Source organism: Saimiri boliviensis, chromosome 6 (genome assembly GCF_048565385.1).
Source record: "Saimiri boliviensis isolate mSaiBol1 chromosome 6, mSaiBol1.pri, whole genome shotgun sequence".
In the NCBI taxonomy this organism is placed as follows: Eukaryota; Metazoa; Chordata; class Mammalia; order Primates; family Cebidae; genus Saimiri; species Saimiri boliviensis.
This window is the reverse complement of record NC_133454.1, coordinates 132,943,062-132,957,906: the sequence shown is the minus strand read 5'-3', so window position 1 is coordinate 132,957,906 and position 14,845 is coordinate 132,943,062. Positions and strand designations below refer to the sequence as shown.

Genomic DNA, 14,845 nt, shown 5'->3' with positions numbered 1-14,845 from the left:
TCACACGGAGAAGCTGAGCACCCGCCTGAGTGCCCTGGGCCATTTGTCTCGTCCCTTGTTAACTTGGAGAGAAGCCTTGTGGGGCTGAGTCACCAGCTCTGGAAGAGCTTAAAGCAGCCTTGGGCTGTCTGTGCCACAGTTCCGGCCCCTGCCTGCGTGTTCCAGGATGCCCTGTGGAGTTGGTGACCCACAGCCCACACAGTACCATCCGGCTGAGCCAGGCCTTAGGCCACGGGACATCCACCTGGACCACACAGTGAGGAGCGGAGAGAAGGTGGTGGGCAGGCGTGAGGAAAACAGGTCTAGACCGCTTCTCACCTGGGCCACCTTGGCTTTGTGAGGACACTGGGTTGTGTCTTGGGGCAGTTTTGGTTGTCAGAGTGGAGGGCGTGCCCTGGTATCTGGTGGGTAGAGACCAGGGGGCTGTGCTGCACCCCACACTACACAGGACGACTCCCACAGAGAACGAGACAGCCTCTCATCAGCTGTGAGGCAGGGAGGAGCTGGGCAGGCAGGAGACGGCAGCACACGCTGAGAAGACAGATTCAGACATGCGGGAGCTCCGAGACGGGTGGGCGCACAGTGGGATGGACAGAAGCAGAGCCGCGGAGCCGGGGGAGCTCAGAGGGCCTGGGGCACCGTCACTCCTCAGGCTGTTCTGTCACAGGTGGCAGAGCATGTGGTGGGTGCCCCGAAAACAGTGCGCAGAATGGAAGGAAGGCTCAGATGACCAGAGTGCTGGTGTGGGAGAGGGAGGGTGGAACTTGGGATCGGAACCAGCCAGAAGGTCCAGTGGATTCTGCCTCGCGGCCACGGCCTCCTGCCCTCCCTCCCCTCCTGCCGCAGGGTTATTGCTTGTCTGTTTAGTGCCCGTTTCCACCTTTGGGATGGAAGCTCCCTGGGCTCTGAGGTTTCTGTCCACTGCAGCAGCCGCTCTATACTCAGCATCTTCAACAGTACCAGGTCCCTAGCAGGCGCTTGGTGGGTGTCTGTGCGTGAGTGGAATGCAAGACGGGGCCGCTCCTGAAGCTCACGCAGGTGGACGGAGCAGGCGTGGGTGGACGAGGCTGGTGCGGGTGGACGGGGCAGGCGTGGGTGGACGGATTGGGCACTCCCTGAACCAAGGACCTGCTGCAGGAGCCAGGGACGGAGGAAGGAGGAGCCACCATGAGAAGGGGCCTCCAGAGGCTGGCGCACAGTGTCTGTGGCTGGAAGGGAGGGGTGGCCTGTGTTGTGGTGCCTGAGTGGTCTTGTGGGGACGGAGGTCGCAGGCAGGGTTCTCCTACGTCCTAGAGCTCAGGTAACATGGTACCCATGGGCCTTGCTTGAAGAAAGGGGCCAATTGTTGAAATCCAGTGAAGTATTAGATGATTCAAACTTGCACGCTTGGGCTGGGCAAGGTGCTCACACCTGTAATCCCAGCACTTGGGAGGCTGAGGTGGGCGGATCATCTGAGGTCAGAAGTTTGAGACCAGCCTGGCCAACATGGTGAAACCCTGTCTCTATTAAAATACGAAAATTAGTAGGGTGTTTTGGTGGTGGTGGGCATCTGTAATCCCAGCTACTTGGGATACTGAGGCAGGAGAATTGCTTAGAACTTGGGAGGCAGAGGCTGCAGTGAGCTGAGATTGCACCATTGCACTCCAGCCTGGGCAACAGAATAAGACTCTGTTTCAAAAAAAAAAAAAGAAAAAAAAACATGCTCAGGAAGAAGGTGCTGTGGTTGGAGGACTCCTGGTGTGTGTGTCACCTAGAGACTGGAGGACAGGGTGGGTGCTGAGGAATGAGTGACAGGTCATTCCTAGGGCCAGAGGTAGGGACGGGGGGCACCGGCCAAGGCAGAAGAGTGGGGAGGTGTCTCTGCTGGGATGGACAGAGTTGGTGGAAAGAGAACCACCGTGGAGGTGCAGAGTAGCCCTGGGGCCCTCGGTCCCCGTCGTGTGAGCTGACGCTGGAGAGTCGCCGTGCGGCCTTCTGTCCCACCCCCCACCCCTGTGTGAGCTGACACAGCCTTTGCGCATTCTCCTCTCTGAGGATCGTGGCATGCTAGGCACCCTCCCGTGTCAGCATTTGTAGCCACGAGCATGTATCCTGGTTGGCTCCTCTGTGCTGAAGGACTGCTGGGGTCCTGAAGCCGCCTGGCACACACCCCAGTGTGGTCAAGGCCGCACATCCACAGGGACACACAGCAGGGTGGGCACGCAGTTCCTCCTCCGGGCTGATCCCCTGAGGATGGGGTGGGCGGAAGAGGGACAGTACCTCCTCCTCCTGCAGGGGGCGTTTGCACCCAAAAGATGGAGTTTTTACTCAAAATTATTTTTCTTTGGTATAGTATAGGGAGACATTTAGGAATAAAAAGCCAACAGGTGAAGGCATAGGTGGTCCCTACAGCCTTTTCTTCATTCCGGCAGAGCCGCAGGTCCTGGCTGATTCTGGCGCTTTGAGGTCGGACTGGCCCTTTTCAGCCACGCCCACAGCGTCCACTCCAGGCTCCCTGTCGCCTTCCGGTTGCTCAGCAGAGTCCGGTCGTGGGAGGGCAAAGGGGGTAAGCAGGGCATGGAGCACGCCTGTGCCCTGGACACGCTTGTCAGCCACAGAGCAGGAGAGCCACGCCAGCTCCCCGCCCACCATGTGGGGTGAGGGCATGGGTGCCCCAGCCCGCTGTTCAGGGCGGGGCATGGTGGGGTGAGGGCCGGCTGTCGCGAGGGGGAGATCACCCAGGAGATGGGAAGCTCCATGGCGGGGTGAGGCCCTCCACGAGTTTCTGTTGTGATTGTGGGTTATTAAGTAGTTGTAACCGCAGCGACAAAAAGCTGCTGTTGAAACAGTGAATGAACAGTGCGAGCTGCGTGTGGTTGGCTGGTGGTTTTGGTGGCGAGAAGGTTGGCAGGGAGACCTTTGCAGCAGGGCCCGTGTGTGCTGAGAACGCCGCTGCCGTCCCCCGTCCCCCAGGTGGCCCTCGGCAGGCGGCAGTGGCCCTGCCCTGAGTGCTGTCCAGGCTGTCCTGGCCCCGCGCCAGCCCCACCCCAGCATCTCCAGCTGGCTCGGGGTACTCCGTGAGGCTCCACGCTGCACTCAGCCATCGGGAGTGACTCTGACGTCTCTCTTTCAGAGACACCATGGACAGCGTGAAGCAGAGCGCGGCCCTGTGCTTGCTGCGCCTGTACCGGACGTCCTCCGACCTCGTCCCCATGGGTGACTGGACATCTCGGGTGGTGCACCTGCTCAACGACCAGCACTTGGTAAGTGCCCTTGGCCTCGGTGCCCCATCCCGCTCCCCCAGGTGACCTTTGCGATGGCCTGGAGCGGGGTGGTGGTGGGGGAAGAGGTGTGGCCTGAGCACGGCACGGGTGCCACGCCGAGCCATGGGTCCCGTAGCCCGAGGGTGGTCTGGTGGAGAGACTGGTTGGAGTGGATGAGGACAGGAGACACCATGGGGAAAAGGATTTCGGGGCAGGGCCGGGGCTGGAGGCCACTGAGGAGGCACCGAGGTCGCCTCGGCACCAGCCGCCGCCACAGGGTAGGGCCACGTGTCGAGTCCTGAGTGTGCTCCTCGCCAGGCCCCTTGCAGTCTCTGTGCAGCGGAGGGACGTCCTAATGAGCTAAGCACTTTGCTCACCGAGAAATACTGGAAGAAGACCAATCAGACCCGTTCTTTACAGCTTTTCCTTGGACAGCTGAGGGGACAGGCCCCTCGGGTCTCTGGGGAGAGTGCTGTGCTGTAGGAGCTGTACCCTGACCAGGCTTAGGAGCCGTGTGGGGTGGGGGGATTGCATGTGTCCAGGTAGACGCAGGGTGCAGGTGGGGGGTTGCATGCTTTGTGCAAGTAGACATTTCCTTTTTTATTTTTGAGACAGAGTCTCATTCTGTGGTACAGGCTGGAGTGCAAATGGTGGGATCACAGCTCACTCCAGCCTCTGCCTCCTGGGTTCAAGGAGGATTCTCCTGCCTCAGTTTCCCAAGTAGCTGGGATTATAGGCAAGCACCATGCCCAGCTAATTGTTTATTTTTTTTTTGAAACTGAGTTTCAATTTTGTTGCCTAGGCTGGAGTGCAATGGTGCAATCCCGGCTCACTGCAACCTCCACCTCCCAGGTTCAAGCGATTCTCTTGCCTTGGCCTCCCAGGTAGCTGGGACTACAGGCACCTGCCACCACACCCAGCTAATTTTGTATTTTTGTAGAGATGGAGTTTCTCCATGTTGGTCAGGCTGGTCTTGAACTCCTGACCTCAGGTGATCCACCTGCCTTGGCCTCCCAAAGTGCTGGGATGACAGGTGTGAGCCACTGCACTGGCACAAGTAGACATTCCCTGAGCTGTTTGCATTTTCAGAGTGAATAGGTATCGTTTATTTAAAATATTTGTGGGAGAACGTCTTTATGTAACTAAAGTCTTCTTTTAAGAGGTGTGAGTGACTGAATCCCTAATGCTTGTGCTGGGACAGTAACAGGCTGCCTGGTGCTTTGGGGAGGACCCCTTGTGCCCTGGGGTCTGAATCTGTTCCCAGTGAGGCCAGGAGGAGCAGGGAGGGAGGACTCGCGTGCTGGGCCTGGTGGCCTCATCCAGACTGTGGTTCAGTGACTGCCAGGACCACTTTCCAAAGAGGAGAATGGAGAAGGACTTCTTCAGCCGCTTTTTTCTACGGTCTCACTTCTGGGTTGTTTTTTTTTTTTTTTTTTTTTTGAGACAGAGTCTCACTCTGTCGCCAGGTGCCAGGCTGGAGTGCAATGGCACAACCTCGGCTCACTGCAACCTCCGCCTCCTGGGTTCAAGCAATTCTTCCGCCTCAGCCTCCCAAGTAGCTGGGACTACAGGTGCACGCCACCACGCCCAGCTAGTTTTTTAATTTTTAGTAGAGACGGGGTTTCACCATGTTGGCCAGGATGGTCTCGATCTCTTGACCTCGTGATCCACCTGCCTCGGCTGCCCAAAGTGCTGGGATTACAGGCGTGAGCCACCGCGCCTGGCCGGTTGTCAAGATTTAAATCAGTCTAAAGGTGGTGTCTCCTGCTGTAGTGAACTTGGAATGATTAAATCAGAGGCGACAGTGGAGTCCAGGCCAGGACAGGGCAGCGTGCCAGGTGGCATGTGCAGCCCCGTGCTTGACCTGCTGGCCCAGCGCTGCCCTCTGGCTCTTCGCACTGGCGGGGTCTGGGCTGAGCATAACTGAGTTTCCCGGCTTTGAAGGCGAAGCTGGAGAAAGAAAACCTGCGTGTGCCGTCTTGGTGAACGCTGTCGGTCTCTGCAATAGGCAGAAGTGGCCGTGGGCTGCTGGCATGTTGCTGGTTGGCTTCAGGTTTTGTTTGGAAGTTGGGTTAACACGAGCATTTAGCTTCAAGTGTTCTGACTGTCTGTTGTGTGTGTGCGTTTTCTTTCAGGGTGTGGTAACTGCAGCCACAAGTCTGATCACCACTTTAGCACAGAAGAACCCAGAAGAGTTTAAAACCTCAGTGTCTCTGGCCGTCTCTAGGCTAAGCAGAGTAAGTCTGTTTGTCGGGGAACAGAAGTTAGGGTGGGTTTTGTCTTACTTATTTATTAGCTTTCTTTTAGAATGCAAGGTGTGTGGTCAGTTTGTAAATTCGGGGGTGAAAACCCACTTGGCTTCTCTTTCAACCTTCTTAATTGAGAGCTGTCCCGTCTGTGTGGAAGCCCAGTTTCCTGTTCCTGTCGTGTGAGCGAGCACTGAGTACTACTCGGTGGAGGGGTGGCACCCAGGGCCCGTGTCCCTCATGGGGAGGCTGCTGGCTCTGCCTTGGGACCCATTGGCTGGCATGTGCGCTAACACGTGCTGTTCAGCTTTGTGTTTTGAGTTTTATGTAGATGGACCTGCAGCGCACATTCTTTTATTTTGTTCAACATTGTGAAATGTTTGTTTTGTGTGCAACTGTTACATGTTCGTTTTTGAGGCTGCATAGAATCGGTTGTGTGAACTGACCCCTGCAGTTGACCCCCTGTCCTGTGGAACACTTAGCTCCTTGTACTCTGGGGCTGCTGTGGCCCCTCTAGCGTGAACAGTCTTGGATGTCCCTTGGTTTCCATGCACACGAGATGCTGTGGGCATCTGTTGAAATGTGGCATGGCTCAGTTAGGGGCTGCAGCTCCTGAACCCGAGGGGACAGGCGGTGCCAGACCAGCTTCCCCTGTGGTCTGCCGGCTTTCCCAGCAGCAGGAGCCTGACACAGCACGTGCTGGGGTTAGCCCTTGGGGTTTTGTTGTTGTTGTTTTGTTTTTTTGAGATAGTCTCACTCTGACACCCAGGCTAGAGTGCAGTGGTGCAGTCTCGGCCTCCCGGGTTCGAGAGATTCTTCTGCCTCAGCCTCTGGAGTAGCTGAGATTATAGGCTGCACCATCACGCCCAGTTAATTTTTGTATTTTTAGTAGCGATGAGGTTTCACCATGTTGGCCAGGCTGGCCTCAAACTCCTGACCTCAAGCAGTCCGCCTGTCACGGCCTCCCAGACTGCTAGGATCACAGGCATCACCAATTGCAGTCGGCGTCTCTGTGATTTAAACCTACATTTTCCCGATTATCAGTGAACTTGAGAAACTTTGCATGTTGATTGGCTGTTTGGGTATCTTGTTTTGTGAAGGGCCTGAGACTCTTACCCATTTTTACCCTGGCTTGTCCTTTTCTTGTGTGGAGTATTTCACCGTTAAGTATGATGTCTGCTCTAGAATTTCACTCTTGATCACATTAAAGAAGTTTCTTCCTCTAGTTTGCCAAACAGTTTTTGTCATTAACTGGTAAAACCGTTTGAATTTGGAGTTTTCTTTGTGGGAAACTTTCTGATTATGAATTCAATTTATTTTATAAGTGGAGGAATGTGTGTATTTTCTTCTTCTTTGTCTTTTTTTTTGAGTCAGCGTCTTGCTCTGTTGCCCAGCCTGGAGTGCAGTAGCGTGATCTCGGCTCACTGCAACCTCCACCTGGGTTCAAGGGATTCTCCTGCCTCAGCCTCCCAAGTAGATGGGATTGCAGGCGCCCTGCGCCACCGTGTCCAGCTGATTTTTATATTTTTAGCAGAGACAAGGTTTTGCCGTGTTGGCCAGGCTGGTCTTGAACTCCTGACCTCAGGTGATCCGCCCGCCTTGGCCTCCCACAGTGCTGGGATGACAGGCGTGAGCCGCCGCTCCCAGCCTCCTTTCCTTTGGGTTAATTTGTTAGTCGCTTTTTAAACCCTTGAAATGAATTTTTGTTGTTTTTCTCTTTATATTTGTTTCAAATACATACGTTTAAGGCTATACACTTTTCTGTGAGCCTGGCTTTAGCTGCGTACGTGTTTGAGAGACAGCTCACGCTGGCCGTGTCTCTGTCGCGTAAGTGCTGCGATTCTTGCCTTTTCTGCTTTGTGTTTGTGCCTCTCAGCCCTTTCTTTGACAGACAGCCCAGAGCTCACGTCCCTGCGGCAGGTGTCTGTGACCTGTCTGGGACGGCGTCTTGCAGCTCGGGGCAGGAGTCAGGGTGAACTTTTCTGGACAGGTTCACCTAAAGCCTAAAAGTGTCACATGTGAGCTTTGTAGGAAGGGAGGAACCACCCTGACCTCCTGGAAACAGGAGTCACCAGGCTGTCAGTGGAAATGGATGGAGGTTGTAGTGATAGTCGTTTATTCAAGAGGTGGATGGAGGATCTGCCAAGCCAAGGGCCACGTTGGACAGAGAGATGGGATGTGAGTGAGGCAGGCAGATGCCTCCTTGAGCTCAGCACCTGGGCGGCCTGTGGGGAACCGTGGGGCTGTGGGGTTGGGTCAGGGTGCTGGCTTCTTGGGTACATTTCTTCCTTCTGAGGAGCCTAACGCACTCTCTCTCTTGAGTTTCTTTCTTTCTTTTTTTTTTTTTTTTTTTTGAGGTAGAATGTTGGTCCGTCGCCAGCCGCCAGGCTGGAGTGCAATGGCGCGATCTCGGCTCACTGCAACCTCCGCCTCCCGGGTTCAAGCAATTCTCCTGCCTCAGCCTCCTGAGTAGCTGGGACTACAAGTGTGCGCCACCGTACTTGGCTAATTTTTGTATTTTTAGTAGAGACGAGGCTTCACCATGTTGGCCAGGATGGTCTCGATCTCTTGACCTGGTGATCCGCCCACCTCGGCTTCTCAAAGAGTTGGGATTACAGGCGTGAGCCACCGCGCCCGGCCCGAGTTTCATTCATGTTCCAGTCCACATAGGAAAGACTGGAGTTTCAAATCCAGGTGCTATGGTATCTGTACTGAGTGTGGGCTGCCGTTCAGCTGTGTGGCGTGTGTCACCTCTCACAGCGACCCCGAGGGGTCCCAAGCAGTGTCAGACACTCCTGGCGTGTGAAACAAAACCGTTTTTCCAGCTCAGGCCTGACTCGAGGAGTGAGTGCGGCTTTTCTTCAGGTCCCTGGAGTGGGGACTTGTGCCGGGCATCGTGTCTCATTGCCTGTGCTCTTACAGATCGTGACGTCCGCGTCAACAGATCTTCAGGATTACACTTACTATTTTGTCCCGGCTCCCTGGCTGTCTGTCAAACTGCTGAGGCTGCTGCAGTGCTACCCACCCCCAGGTAATGCGCCGCTGAGGCTCCTGAAGCTGGGCCAGCTGACTCCCTGTCTCAGACGAGTGTGTTACGGGCCCCTCCTCCTGATTCTAGGGCCTTGCTGCTGGTGCTGCTGTGCGCCCTGGCTTTTGTGGAGTTACTGCAGAGCCTGCACTTTGGTTAGGGTTTGTGTCTGTTTATGCTTTTACAGTATCATATCTGTGCAGTTGGCTTTCTTTCTTTTTTTTTTTAGATGGAGTGTCCCTCTGTTGCCCAGGCTGGTGTGCAGTGGCGTGATCTCAGTTCACTGCAACCTTTGCCTCCTGGGTTCAAGTGATTCTACCACCTCAGCCTCCCGAGTAGCTGAGATCACAGGCACCTGCCATCATGCCTGGCTAATTTTTGCATTTTTGTAGAGATGGGGTTTCACCATATTGGCCAGGCTGGTCTTGAACTCCTGACCTCAGGTGATCTGGCCACCTCAGCCTCCCAAAGTGCTGGGATTACAGGGGTGAGCCACCGCGCCCTGCCTTTCTCAGTTTTGTAAAGGCTCCCAGCTGGGTACACAAATGTGAATGAGTATTAAAAATGCTCTCACAATACGTGGGTGCAGCGGGAGGGCGGGGTGGGCTGGGCTGCGGGCCATGGGAGCCTGGTGAGCACCGTTCTGTCTTGCCCAGAAGACCCCGCAGTTCGCGGCCGCCTGACGGAGTGCCTGGAGACCATCCTGAACAAAGCGCAGGAGCCGCCCAAGTCGAAGAAGGTCCAGCACTCCAACGCCAAGAACGCCGTGCTCTTTGAAGCCATCAGCTTAATCATTCACCACGACAGGTGGGCTGGCTGTCTGGGGAGACGCCTTCACCTCGTGCATGTGCACGTGCACGTGCCCCTTGTCACTGGCATGGGACTGGGCGGATCACGCCTAGTTAGTTCATCCGGTCCACGGGCCTCCCCTTCATCCTGCCCATGTGCTCCCTGCCGGACCCCGTTCTTCTTTCTCTGCAGCCGGCCCCTCCTGCTCTGAGCTCACGGTGGATTGCTTAGCTGACTGTGGTCTCATCCCCGACAGGGGCCTTCTCCTCCTTCCCTGAGCATTCCCACTCGTGATGGGCCTCTTGTGTGATGGAACAGAGAGGAGACGGGCAGGGTGGGAGGTGTGCGCACACGTGTCCTGTGGCTTTGCTGGGCGTGCAGCTGCACTTGGTGGGCCCAGGGTGCTAGGGCAGTGCTGGAGACGGCTGTGCCCATCCACGCAGAGCAGAGGCGCAGGGCGGGTGGCTGCAGTGCAAGCTGGAGGGTCTGCCTCCTCTACCCCCACGCCTTTTCTGCTCAGCTCCTGCAATGCAGTGCTTGTGGTCTGGCGTGGGTCTGGCATGTGGTGCCGTGCTTTAGGGTCCTGTGAGAATGAGATGGCAGCTCTCAGCAGGCTCCGGATAACCAGGGAACGTGCCAGGCTGTGGGCAGAGGCTCTCTACAGCAGTGGGTACCACCCATCGGCTACTCTAGCATTTTTACAAATGCAGTTTCCCATGACGAAAACGTACTCGGAGAATCATGCTGCAGAACTGGGAGCTGTTAAAACTGAAGTTTCCCATTTTAGAGAAAGCTCTGTTGTTACATGAGGAGAAGCCACATCCTGGGGAGACAGCAGAGTCGGGATGGCAGCTGTGCTCCCCGCCTCCTCAGCCTTCTCCCTGCCCTGGGCTGGTGCCTCTGGCTGACAGGCCATTGCGGGTCACAGCTTGACCGGCCTCCCGAGGGCCTGACGCAGATTGAGGCTCGGGAGGTGCTGGGAAGGCTCTGGCTGTGACTCTCACTGTGGGGAGGCACAGAAGGGACGCAGCACAGATGTCAGGTGTAGGGGTCGGGCGTCCTCATCCGGGGAGGCCCCCGGATTCCTACCCGAGCAGCATGGTGGCGGTGAGTGTGGTGTGACTTTGCTGTCTGCCATCTGGACCCGTCAGGGAACGCGGGTTCTGTCTGGTTTGTGTTGTGTGTGTTGAGGAAACCCCCCACGTCCCTCCGCTCCACACAGTGAGCCGAACCTGCTCGTCCGCGCCTGCAACCAGCTGGGCCAGTTCCTGCAGCACCGGGAGACCAACCTGCGCTACCTGGCCCTGGAGAGCATGTGCACGCTGGCCAGCTCCGAGTTCTCCCACGAGGCTGTCAAGACACACATCGAGACGGTCATCAATGCCCTGAAGGCAAGTCCCCGTCCTCAGGGTCTGCTCACTCCCTGCACAGGTGCTGTGGGTCTTCCCGTGAAGGCTGGGGGACACCGTGCTTCCTGGCTCCCCGAAGAGATGGAGGTGCTGTTGGTGCTGCTGGCCTCCGCCTGACACCTGCTCTCAGGAGGGCATGCCGCTGTTCAGGGCCATGCTGCCTCCTGGCTAGGTTGGGCGCAGCGTCCCCAGCAGTCCTCTCCCTGCCGTGGGCAGGCCCCTGTGTGCCATCCTGCACGTGCACAGTCCCGACAAGCAGAAATGGTTCTTCTTGGTAGAAAGATTACATTTTTTTACCTTCTCTCCAAGAAACCCCTCCTTTTGCAAAGGAAACTCACTTTTTTCGAGGATCGAAATTTCAGAGTTGGCAGAGCCCGGTTGAGCTTGCCTGTTGCCAGCCTTTGGGAGTCTGCAGAGTGGCCCCTGAGGGTTTGCTCCCCGTGAGGTCGCCCGACGCGTGTCCACCGCATTCCCCGTCTGAGCCAGCCTTGGGCTGTGGCAGGGCTGCTCCACTGCCCCTGTGTCTGCGTGCAGCTCATGGGCTTCCCGGTGGCATACAAGGGCTTGTAGTGGCATTTGGTCTTCTGGATTCTTCTTGGTCTTGGTTGATGTGTTTTTTTTTTTTTTTTTGAGACGGAGTTTCGCTCTTGTTACCCAGGCTGGAGTGCAATGGCGCGATCTCGGCTCACCGCAACCTCCGCCTCCTGGGTTCAGGCAATTCTCCTGCCTCAGCCTCCTGAGTAGCTGGGATTACAGGCACGCGCCACCCATGCCCAGCTAATTTTTTTTTTGTATTTTTAGTAGAGACGGGGTTTCACCATGTTGACCAGGATGGTCTCGATCTCTCGACCTCGTGATCCACCCACCTCAGCCTCCCAAAGTGCTGGGATTACAGGCTTGAGCCACCGCGCCCGGCTGGTTGATGTGTTTTACTCACTCCCTGTTGTCAGAAAGGCTGACACTCATTTGCACATGGCCAGCACTAGGGCTCCTGGTGGCCACTCCCCTGTCCTTTGCTGGTAGCAGAGCCGTGCAGGCCTCAGGTTTTCTCATGCTGTAAAGCCTCTGGGGGGCTCATCAGCTCAGGCTCCGGGGTGCGGTATGAGAACCTGGGACAGCTCCACGGCAGTGCCAGAGGCAGTGGGGTCCTTGATGGCCCGCACCAGGCAGTGCTCTCGGTCCTGGTGAAGCTGGCTTGTGCGGAGGGAGGAGTCAGCGAGGGCACAGGGCTCGATTCTGGGCTCTCCAGACCCACGCGCCCCAGTGCAGGGAGTGGGAGGGGCTGGTGCGCTGGGGAGGGAGGACTGTGCATGGCTGGAGCCTCTTGTGCTCCCTGGACCTGGATGTGTGTGTGAGAGAAGCTCCCAGTGGGTATTCAGACACAGTGCCAGGCCTGTCCCCCAGCCTGTCCCCCAGCCTGGGCCTTGCTCCTGCGGCCTCTTACTCTCTACCTTGTTCCCCAGACCGAGCGGGACGTGAGCGTGCGGCAGCGGGCCGTGGACCTGCTCTACGCCATGTGCGACCGCAGCAATGCCCCGCAGATCGTGGCCGAGATGCTGAGCTATCTGGAGACGGCCGACTACTCCATCCGAGAAGAGATTGTGAGTTCTGGTGGCCTCGGAGGCCTCTCCTGCCACAGATGCGAATCTCACTGCAGTATTTCCTTAGTGCTCTGGGTTCTGTCCAGCAGGGCTTGGCTGAGAACCTGTGAGATGCTGGATACAAGGCTCCTCTGCTTCTGTGTTTTAGTTCACATGTTCAAGCTGGGTGTGGTCCCAGCTTACAGAGGCTGATGCGGGAGGATCACCTGAGGCCAGGTGGTTGAGGCTGCACTGAGCTGAGATGATGTCAGTGCACTTCAGGCTGGGCAACACAGCGAGACCCTGTCTTAAAAAAAATTAGCATTTTTGGTGGACTCATTTGGTCTTGAAGGTAACTAAAATGCCGCCCTGTGCGGCTTCTCTGTCCTGCCTGTCCTTTCGGTGGTGGCGCTGTGGCCCCAGGTCTGAGTGAGGCTGCAGCATGTATGCTGGGGCTGCACAAATCTAGACTTCTCTGGGCAGAATTCTTCTTAACTGTGTTGCATTCTAGCCCCTGAATTAATTCTTCATGGCTTGGCTTTTCTGTGTGTGTCTCCTGATCTTTGGAGGGATGTGATCTAGGCCATAGCTTCGTTTCCTGTGTTGTTTTTATCGCAAAGTAGGTGTGCACACCTGCCAGACGGCTAAAGACTGAGCATGACTGAAAACCTGAGGGCAGAAACCCTTGTGGAGGCCATATGGTCAGCAGAGAAGAGGCCCTGAGGCCTTCGCCGTGCTCACAGGCTTCTCAGGCTCACTGTGTCTGTGAATGGTAGGGTTTAAGGAGGGGCTGTGTGTCCTCGTGGGAGGCTGGCCGCTGTCACCAGCCAGGACCACAGCCTCTCGTGAGGCTGAGACAGTGCCTCTGTTGTATAGGAAGCGCTTTGTTATTTGTCTTTTTGGGCAAAGTGCAGCTTGAGGCCTCCTTGGGAGCTTTGCCAAGAGCCAGGGTTGGAGCTGGTGGCAGGTGACAGGGTTGCCCTGGGCAGGTGTGCATGGTCATGCCCAGGTGAGACTCTTAGGTTTTCAGGGATCTTTGTGTGAATGGAGGGGCCCGGCTGCCGAGGGTGAAATGACCACAGACTGAGCTTCAGTGAGGCGCTGCACCTACAGAGAGCAGGGGCCAGGAGGCAGCTCTCCTGCTGGACTGTCCACCCTCCAGGACAGTGGGCCTGGGAGGGTGAGGGGGACAGGACAGGGGTGGGCTGACTCCCCGGTGGGAGGCCCCAAGGGCAGGCCCCAGGGGATGGGTTTGGTGTAGGGCAGGGCTGAGTGAGTCCGGTTTGTGGAGTGGCCAGGCAGGTGCTTGTTGACTATGGCCAGGGGTCCCTCTCTGGCCTGGCTGGGGCAGTGTGGCCTGTGGTGGGGTGGGGCTGGCTCTGGGGACAGCTGTTACAGGAGCCTCATTCCTGATCACACTGAGAAGCAGTATGTGTCTGAGTGCTGTTGTGCAGATTTTGAGGTCCCACTGTCTGCTCTCGCCCCTCTATGTGGTGAGTAGCAATCCTGAGCTGGCTCCTGCTGTGGGGAGTAAGGCAGGTGTGATGAGTGACGTCAGCTGCTCCTGCTGTGAGGAGTAAGGCGGGTGTGATGAATGGTGACCCCATGGCTCCTGCTGTGGGGAGTAAGGCGGGTGTGATGAGTGACGTCAGCTGCTCCTGCTGTGAGGAGTAAGGAGGGTGTGATGAATGGTGACCCCACGGCTCCTGCTGTGGGGAGTAAGGCGGGTGTGATGAGTGACGTCAGCTGCTCCTGCCGTGAGGAGTAAGGCGGGTGTGACGAATGGAGACCCCACGGCTCCTGCTGTGGGGAGTAAGGCAGGTGTTGCGTCTCGGCCCGAGTGGTGCTCTCCACACCCCATTCCTTCAGCCAGGCATGGCAGAGCGTGTTCTCTGTGTCTGTGCTAGGTGCTGGGTGTCCACACTGGACCTGGCCCACTCCTCCTACTCTGCACCTTCCCATATGTGGAGGGGCATGGATTAAGAGCAGGGCCGAGGGTCGCTGTGCTGTCGGTGGGATGGATGGAGGAAGTGCCCCATGTTCTGGGCCTCAGGAGGCATTACACTCTGGGGGTGCTGTGTGGACTTCTCCAGGAGGTGGGAGGGGCCTGGTCTGGAGAGGATGATGCTGCAGGGGCCACCGGGAGGGGAGAGCAGCAGTTTGTGGAGGGGTGGTGGGTGGCTCAGCACAGGGTAGGGAGCAGGGCATGTGAGATGGGTAGAGGGGTGCGTGGGGACCCTGCCAGTGAGGCGTGAGGGCCCTTGTGCACAGTCCTGGGCTGAGGCAGGGCTCAGAGGCAATGCATTTTGGAATGATGCTCTGGAAGTATCATGGAGTTTTTTGGGGTCCAGGATCCAGGGAGGGACTCTGGGGAGGCACAGTCATCAGCATCTGAGACGTCAGTAGCAGGGCGTGGGGGCGTGGCAGGGCGTGGGGAGGGGGCGGCAGGGCATTTGGGGGGTGTCCTCGGGAGGTGTGTGGTCTTGATGCCTGCCAGCATTGGTGTTGGCAGCTGGTGCTGTTGGAGGGGGCTTGGTGCAAGGTGAGGTGA

At 57.0% G+C, this 14,845-nt stretch overlaps 1 protein-coding gene across 2 annotated transcripts in view; it reads left to right on the top strand.

The window, feature by feature from the left end:
* Positions 1-14,845, top strand: part of AP2A2 (adaptor related protein complex 2 subunit alpha 2) — a 78,467-nt gene that overhangs the window by 46,509 nt on the left and 17,113 nt on the right. Inside the window, exons 5-10 of one of the 2 annotated variants that reach the window (XM_074401886.1) lie at positions 3,113-3,242; positions 5,378-5,479; positions 8,411-8,519; positions 9,176-9,323; positions 10,528-10,696; positions 12,178-12,315. In XM_074401886.1, the coding sequence (XP_074257987.1) occupies positions 3,113-3,242; positions 5,378-5,479; positions 8,411-8,519; positions 9,176-9,323; positions 10,528-10,696; positions 12,178-12,315 (796 nt within the window). Of the gene's footprint in view, positions 1-3,112; positions 3,243-5,377; positions 5,480-8,410; positions 8,520-9,172; positions 9,324-10,527; positions 10,697-12,177; positions 12,316-14,845 lie in introns of both variants that reach the window. The other variant, XM_074401885.1, reaches the window with a different exon arrangement.